Source organism: Apodemus sylvaticus, chromosome 20 (assembly GCF_947179515.1).
Source record: "Apodemus sylvaticus chromosome 20, mApoSyl1.1, whole genome shotgun sequence".
Taxonomy (NCBI): Eukaryota; Metazoa; Chordata; class Mammalia; order Rodentia; family Muridae; genus Apodemus; species Apodemus sylvaticus.
Genome location: NC_067491.1, coordinates 32,432,993 through 32,441,985, shown reverse-complemented (window position 1 = coordinate 32,441,985; position 8,993 = coordinate 32,432,993). Strand labels below are relative to the sequence as shown.

Genomic DNA, 8,993 nt, shown 5'->3' with positions numbered 1-8,993 from the left:
TAAATACTGGGTCCTAAGATCTGATTGCACCCAACAAAGAGCTTTTCATATACATCTAGTCATACTATGTAAACACTGATCCACAATTAAAGTTAATTAATTAATAAGAGTTTAGAGCCTGCTCTTGGGTAGTAGGGAGAGAAAGGCACGACTTGAATATCAGTGAGAAGGGTCTCAGGAGAGAATAAAGGAAGCATCGTGGAGAACAGATGGACCATGAACATGTGGCCTGGAGAACGAGGGAAGTATGACTGGATGTAAGTCAGAATAGCGCAAAACCTGTCCAGTCTAGGCTTACAACTTGGAAGAAATACCAGGATTGTTTGTGTTTTATACTAGAAAGAATATATGATTCCTACTACAAGATGAGAGGGGTGTCACAAGGGTAGGCAAGAGGACTGGGAAGACTGGGAGAGCTGGGAGGACTGGGAGGACTAGAAGGATTAGAGGACTGGGACATGACTGTGATGTGGATTCATGATGTGAAATTCCCAAATAATCAAAGCAAATATCATGAAAAAATTAGATTTATGGACTTCTGAAGGATGGTGAAATAGTAGGAGTAGTAGTAAAAATCAGAGATTTGTCATGAAAACTCTACAATCTCTAATTTTCTTGCAAACTTTTCTCTCAGTTATATTAAGCTTGGAGAAAGATAATCTCACCAAAATACACAGCATTCTAAGAATGACTTTAGAATGGGCTCTTAATTCATCTTTCCTGGAGAATAATGGAATCGACTGCAGATCTATAAGAGAATATCTTCTTGGACTAAGTAAGGGAAATAATTTAGGAAGTCACAGATAACAGCTAGATACAAAAACTTATCAGTCCATAATCTTGATTTTAAAAGAAAGTCAAGGTAAATTATCAGATGCACAGATTTAGTTTAAGTATACCTTCCTAATAAGAAAATATATTAATCACAAATGCATGATATTAAATTGCATGTATGATATTATAGCTTATAAATATAAAATAGAGGAGGGAAATTAAAAAGAATTCTAATAAGTACATATGCAATAAAGCATTAGATTCTGATGGCTTGTTGACTTTTATTAGCTATCAATTCACTTGACAGGCAAAATATTTATGTAAAGAGACACTGAGAAAAGCATAAAGAATGATGTTTCATTAACAATTCATTCAGATGGGTCTTTATATGATAGTAACTTCCCTTTGAACCTAGAGATGAACTAGCACTTTATGGAAAGCAGTGTATATTTTGTTCAGTTAATAATAAAGCAATCAAATAATCAAAATGGTGCCATTATTCTTCTCTGAGTTAATGATACATGCTCAATTTTGTTATAATCTCATAATTTCCTATAAAATTCTAAATGCCATGACTGCTCATATGATCCATAACGTATCTTGCAAAATTACAAAACATTCTACATATGACATGATTATTTTCTATTTCAATTATACAGGACACAACATGCTCAAGATCTACATTTATTTGAGAACATTTCGTCCAATTTACATGAATGCAAGAGAAATCACATCTAATGAAGTACAACTGTGGAAAAGATGAAATGATCAAATTCTGTCACAATTACACACACATATAATTATATATCTAGATAAACATAATATATATCTAGATAACAGATAATTGATCACAATCACAGATCAAGAATTAGCTTCTCAGTAGTAGTAGGAGCCCCTCTTGAGAATGTAGGGCCTTCTGGGTTTATTCTCATACAGCTGCCTTTTCAGAATATAAGGGATTTTTCTCTTTATCACTTCTTCTTTCTCATTTTTATCATTGACATTGTCGAGGATATCTTCCTGAATTATCTAAAACAGAGAAAACACACAAGCAAGTTAGATGCATAAAATATATTTCAGATGTTTTTCTACATCTTACTTGATTGAATTTAGACAGAATGTACCTGTAGGATCAGAGAAACTTTTTGTCACAGGACAAATGTTTATCAGTGACTGAAATAGAATAATCTTTCTGAGATCATAATCTTTCTGTATTGCTTTTATCTTTTCCCAGTTCAACAGCCTACCTCTTTTCAGAAATGTATTCACATTTTCCAACTGAGAAACCACTAGGGATATCAAATTAGTTTTGAGGTTTTGAATACATAATGGCAGTCCAAAATAATGTAATGTCACAATATATAACATGCCATTTGAATAAGAAGGTAACAGAATTTTGTGTTGATTTTCATCCATTACTGACATGACTTGATGCTCATTGCAATGATAAGTTTCCTAAACAAAGAAAGAATTGCCTGTTTCAAGTATCTTAGATGTTGTAGAGATCAACAAATGTGGAAACTCTGTTTAAATATCTAAGATTTCTTCAGATTACTGCTGTCTCCTAAACTTTGTGGTCACAATAACAAATACTGATATTTCAAATGAAACGCACAAGCATGCCATCCTGTCACCAAGTATTTTATTTCAAACCACAGAGACTCAGTTTCAGGGAAGGCAAAGCAGCTACTGTCAGGCAATGTAGGTTTTTAATCTTTACTTTGTTAAAAATGCATAGTCTGTAATTACTTGTTCCGTGCTCAGAATGATACTATCATTTTATTTGCAAATGACTCAACAGTTAAAATAACAAGGATCTAGTCTTATGTTCCATTGACTTATCCGCTAATGAGTTTATTGAGGGGGGTCTTTCTTGTCTGGATAAATAAGGTATAATTGACATTTCCCTCCACTAAGATTTGAATTTTCATGTTTTATTGAGCTAAATAGTGTTTTAAGTACTATACCATTTAGCTGGAATTAAAATTAAAGGCTGAATTGTATAAAAATGTGAGTCTGAACTAGACTTTTTAGTTTTTCATCTGGAAAGCATCAGTTTGTTTACCAGCTAGTATAAACACCAGCAGTTCTGCTGGCAGTTCCTCCTTCCACAGGGTATCTCTGTGGCAGCCACTCACAGGCTTGTTACATTAAGAGGTAGGGCACCATCAGATCAGCAGTGTTGCTGTACACCCACAAATACAAAGCATGAAACAAACCTCTCAGAACTTGATCTGAAAAATTACGTCTTTTCCAAATTGGAAAAATGGAATTGCATTCCATTTTCCTTTTTAGGAACATTCAGTTTTCTTCTACTTTCTTTTTTCTGCTTTCCATTCAAAGTTTTGATACTTCTCCCAAAAGCTCTATTGCTTTTTTATTTAATTTTTAAGTGAAACGTATATCAAGCAATAAAAATTGAAGCACCAAATGGGAATGCTATTTTGGTAAAGTAGATTACTAAAAATTTCTGTTTTCACCCTTTAAAGATAAGCCAACCAGATATGGTAGTGCACACATGTGATTCACTTGAGAGGCAAGGCCAGGAGGATTGTTACTAATTTGATTTCATTCTGGGATACTTGGTATGTCTTAGGCCAGCCAGGGCTTCATAGCTACAAGACCTTGTCTCAAAACAAAAATAAAAACCCAAATTGCATAAATAAATATTCTAACTATACAGCACGTTTAAAGACATTCCTTTAATGTCTTGCTTGTTTCATCAGTAAAGAAGTAGGTTTTGAAGTTAGATCTAATCCCTATTGTACACACACACAGCCCTATTGCATTATTTTAAAAATTAAGATATATTTTAATTGCCCAATAATCAATTACAAAAGCAGATAAACAATTCTAAGGAACTTGCTAATGTGATTTTGACTAAAACCCTTTGATCTTTGTATATTCTTTGGAACTTTTTTTGATGCTTGTTATAGATAAGTACAAAGGATTTTTGACTTTAGCAAAATATTCGGAGTTACTTTAACTTTCTTAATACATGTCACCATTACCAATATAGGAGAAACTGTCTCAGCATATCATCTGTTTACATATATGGTTCAAATGTACCTTAAGACATATCACCCTTTTAAGAGTGAAGAGAAAAGGTTTTGTTATTCTCTAAATAGTATATTTGGAGGACACTTAAAGAAGAGGTAGTGACCTAAAAAGATGGTTTATGACTTTCTAGTATTTTTAAGTCTCCCTACAATGATCTCATCAGAGTCTAGGTTGAATACAGATGATAGCCCAGTAGTGCAATGATCCTCATTTGGGTTCTCTTATACCTCCCAGTGTTGAAAGGCCCTGCTGCGGCAGATTTTCTGGAGCTGGAAAATGGTCAGCATTGCTTCCAAGCTAAAACCATCCAGAACAAGGGGAAGTTTTCTTTTGCCAACAAGGTCGTCATCTTGCATTTCTCCTGCTTGCTCAGCTGGGCTGTTCAGGTTATTGATAAGACTGCAAACATTTAGCAAGGTCATTTTCCAAGAGGGAGGACTTGCTTTGCTGATCTGAAAATTTAAAAAAAAAAGATATTGCAATTAAAGTCTGTAAGATTAGTATGGAACATGCTTTGATTATGTTAAACCACTGTGTTTTAATTTCTACTTGCAACAAAACTGTGAATGAGTGAACCTTTTTTTATTATATCCATAACTCATAGACATTCAATTCTATGAGTACATGGATTTTACCCTGTTTTCAAAAAGGTTGTAATCCTTTTTACTTCATGCCTTGAATAAAGTTTCCATCCAATGTTCTGAGTTTGTGTAATATTTTAGAAAAAATATTCTCCATTTTATTTCAGCAATACCTGCTTCTTACTATTCTCATTATACTATTCTCATTAACAATTTAAATGTAGTCATTAGGTTAAAGTGGACATATATTTAGTTATTCCACAGCAGTATAAATATAAAAAAATATGGTTGAATGACAGAATGAATGATAATTTCTAAAGGATAAACAATTTTATAGAAAAACATGAAATACACTTTTTTATTTTTATCCTAGCCGCAAAGTGCAGTGATTATTCACCTCGATACATTCTTGTCAAAGATGTATCATAGTTACCTAAGTTGAAATGGGCCAATGCAATGTAAATACTTCCTTTTGAATTGTTTTAGGCTGAGTGAATAAAAACCATTGCACAAAATGATCTTCAGTGGAGAAAATGATATCACTCTAGAAACTGAAGTTAGTTTTCTTACATTTGCTTGGTCAGGGAGGGCAACCCAGATTCTGACATGTTCTAGGAACTGTAGCACTTGCAAAAATATTGTCATTTTTGGAGTTTATTTAGAGTATATATTTGTAAACAATGTACATTTACAATTTCGAAAACAAAACCTATTGTAAGACACCAAGGGCTTTATAGATAAGCTAAGGCAATATGGACAGATTCCACATGTTTCTATGCTGGAGGGGGAAAGAATGCAGCCATTGTTACCTGACTGAACACTAAACAAAGCATCTGTTAAAATTACACAATTAAATTTCTTATTATTAATATTAATTCATAAAGCAGATGTATAAAGAGGCTATTTTGATACGCTATTTTCAAAATAATAATTGGTATTCAATTGATTTAGTAAAAAATTGAATTGATTGTGGTCGTTGATTGTACTAGCCTGTTACTTAAGAACCAAGGCAGAACACACACATCTTCATTAGTTGTAATGTAACAACATCATGTGTTTTCAAACACACACTTACCAAATGAATCTTTCCTTTCTGCTTAGTATCAAACAGAAAAATTGCCTTTGTATACTAGAGATTTTTGAGTCATGAATATGTTCATTCAATTACAGAAGAGCTCTGTTTGTAAGAACTGATTTGGAATATTGCTTCAGAATTTAGGTCAGTGTCTTGATCACTTTTCATCACAATTGTTAAATCCCAGACTTGTGTTAACTGTGCTCTCAATGTACCAAGACATGTGTTCACCTCAAAAAAAATGTCCCTATCTATTTACAGGAAACTTGTATTCTAACCATCAGTTGTGATACACAGTGATTTCCTAAGTCTGATTCAATCAATTTCATATGATAGCATTGTAATGTGATACATTCTAACAGTTTTATTTCTACTCAAATGCTGGTAACTAGAAAAAGTGCTCTCCAGGTTGCAGGATTTTGCTCAGAGTGCAGAATTTTACAGGACTTGTTGAACAAATATTAACTGTGTATGGCTAATGCTATTGAAAGAATGTAGACTCTCTCATAGGAAGTGGAGTTTATAATGGCCTATCAGAGAACCATAAATGTATAGGCTCTCCATTCCAAATTTTGCACTTAAATATAAGAAAAGCCAAGGCCAATCTTGTTGACTAACTTGGTTGCCTGAGGTTGATTAGATACGAAGTCAAGGCTTTAGGACTGGATATAAAGGTTAATGTTTGCCTGTCCATAGATTTCTTCTCTACCATATTTCCTCCCCATGTTGCCATGTTTTAGGAAATCTGTTTTATTTTTCACAATCAACCAGGACATGTAACAACTTCAATTATGTTTTACTAATTTATTTAACTTCAGGTCAGTATATCTTTCATCATTCCAATGTAATAATATTGAAAACCATTTACTTTAAGTTTGTTTACAAATCTTCATTCCATTATCTGTGGTTGCCTACTTAAAATTGAAAAATATAAACTGACAGTCTATAGACATTTGTCTCTCATATCAACACATGGTGACTCCTTACAAACATAAAAAAAAAAAAATCTCAAAAAGAAAATGTCTCCCAAAGACCTTTACAGCTTTGAGGTAGGTAACTATACCTATTTTGATTGACATTAGAAAACAATATGAAGTTTAGAGTGAATATTCATACATCCTTCTAACTTGGGTTAAAGAAAGGTGAACAGTTACCTTGGATGCATGCATATTAGTCAGTAGATCTGCTTCCAGTGCTCTTACATCTTCTTCTGAATCTGAATAAAATCAAAACCACATGCTTACTATGTAATCACACTCCAAGTAATTATACTGTAACCATCATACTTCAGATTATTTTAAAGGATTAGTTTTTGAAGCTTATTGTCTTTTGTGTGTAATTTCTTCAAAGCAATATTCAGAAAGAAACACAGCTTAATTTCATCCTGACAGCTTCTCTAGAATCACTCCTAAGAAAATAAGCACATCTTAATTCGCTAAGCAAAGTATTTATGATTTAGAATAGTCTATTCACTGAATCCCGAATCCCAATATAACACTTAATTATATTGTACAATGCAGACCTTATTTTAAAAAACCTGCACTATGTTACTCTTACCAGCAATAGCTCACACATACAAAATACGTATGTAATAAAGAACATAATAAAATACAAATGCAAGTGTTGCCTTTTTATCTCATGGCAAAGTCACAGGGAATTACTCATTGGTAATTTTAGAATATAAATGATACTGAGATTAGCTTCACTACAAATGTCATTTTAAGAAATACTCTTTGAAGGAATTGGATTCTGTTTTTTGCAAGAGACTTGAATTGTGTGTTCTCTGTTTTCCATAAGCTAGCGAGGAAAAGGCTTAAGCAAAGGCAGGGTTCTCCATCAATACGTGGTAAGTCCTATGGAAAACAGATCCTTGATTCATTTCAGAACACATTTTCCCAAATCCCATTTATGTGTATTGTATAGGGAAGCAAAATTTAGAAATACTAAGATGTTGTAGAGCATTTAATATCTGTTAGCATCTTGTGAAAAAAGAAGGCAGAGCTTAAAATTACCCCATTCTTTACTCTGTGGTCATTAAAAGATAGGCTCCCACCTGATGTGAACACCTGATAAAGTATGTGTAAGAGCTGAGCTATTCCAGAGACACTTTTGCTTGGTTTGTTACACACACATGTTTGCTTGTTTGTTTTTAAGAATGAATGTTAAAATTAATCTTGTTAATCACTGATAAAAATGTGTCCATGTCACAGAAATTGATTTCAAGAGCTAATATATGGTTTTTAATCAATAAGCTGTTTTTAGGCTCTATAATTATATTATTTCTCTGTAACTACTTGATAAAATTATAGCTATGGGAAAACTGCACTGGCTCATAAGATATTTACAAGCTCTTACACTAATAAAATCATCCTAAAGAAATCAGAATCCATTCTGATAGTTATCTTTGCACTCAATAGTCTTAGTTTGAACTAACACTCAAGAGTCCTGCTTATTAAGTACAATATTTACAAATATTTTATCTCTAAGATTTTCCAATGCTATGTTTGCCCAATTACTTTCCAATTATTAATTAAAATACATTGCAATCATCAAAATATTTTATATTACTCTTAAATTAATTTTAATTTTAAGAAGAGGTGATACACATTTAAGAAGAATACATACCTTCTCCTTAACTGATATATACAGTATAACACTCTAAAGCTAGATTTATCATAAATAGAAGTATACCAATTTTATGGTTATAGGCTGTGCCAATTCAAATTACATTCAGAAAAGTAACAGCTATGGACATCATAACTGCCACAATGAAATTCTATAAAAGCACTTTCACAAAGGACTTGGGACACTTTTGTTGCATTAGAAACACTCATTTAGTTATTGATATTTATTTCACATGTTATAAAACACATATAGATTTAAAAATAATCTGAGGAAAATCACAAAGGTAAGTGAAAGAAGCCACCACCTAAGACAATGAGAAAAGATGAGAATTAAGATATTGTGAATGAGACCGTTTCATGTCTGCAGGCTGACAAGCATTGCCTCTATTCAAATTTTTTATCTTTGTTGTATTACTCGTATGGATTTTCCCTTTAGTGGTTATATTCCAAAGGAGAACATGTTGCATTTCCTTGAAACCCCGTGAACTGCTTTACAGATTTTTAAAAGGAAAAATAATAATTTCAGTTCTTGTAATCAGAGTGGGAGAGAAACATGACAATCACAGTTTCTTTCAGAGAGAGAGAGAGAGAGAGAGAGAGAGAGAGAGAGAGAGAGAGAGAGAGAGAGAGAGAGAGACCTTCATTTACCTGAGTAGCAGCAGACTGTGAGAGAAATCACTCACTTCAGAGAGTTGCAGGATGCAGGTGAACTTACCTGAGCACAGACTCCAGGAGCTGAACGCCAGGAGAGCCAGGCACAGCAGCTGGAAGTTCATTCCTAGCATCTTCTCTCAGGCTTCTGACAAGCAGGTCCACACAGTCAGACAGACACTGAAGGAGCTCTCTCGGTGTTTCCTCTTGCCTTCAGCGGGCTTGGAA

The 8,993-nt window shown here is 33.3% G+C and overlaps 1 protein-coding gene across 1 annotated transcript; it reads right to left on the bottom strand.

Moving 5' to 3' along the window:
- Positions 1-1,209: 1,209 nt before the first annotated feature.
- On the bottom strand, positions 1,210-8,993 carry Nts (neurotensin). The gene is made up of 4 exons (XM_052165540.1): positions 8,830-8,993; positions 6,645-6,706; positions 4,062-4,286; positions 1,210-1,803 (listed from the first exon to the last, which is right to left on the bottom strand). The coding sequence occupies exons 1-4, from the start codon at positions 8,897-8,899 to the stop codon at positions 1,651-1,653; spliced, it is 510 nt and encodes a 169-aa protein (XP_052021500.1). The 5' UTR covers positions 8,900-8,993; the 3' UTR covers positions 1,210-1,650.

Excerpts from the sequence above, each read along its gene's own strand:
- Nts (XM_052165540.1), bottom strand. The coding sequence starts at position 8,899 with ATGCTAGGAATGAACTTCCAGCTGCTGTGCCTGGCTCTCCTGGCGTTC. Across the intron at positions 6,707-8,829 it reads CTCCTGGAGTCTGTGCTCAG|ATTCAGAAGAAGATGTAAGA; the intron begins GTAAGTTCACCT and ends GATTTTATTCAG. Across the intron at positions 4,287-6,644 it reads CTAATATGCATGCATCCAAG|ATCAGCAAAGCAAGTCCTCC; the intron begins GTAACTGTTCAC and ends TTAAATTTTCAG.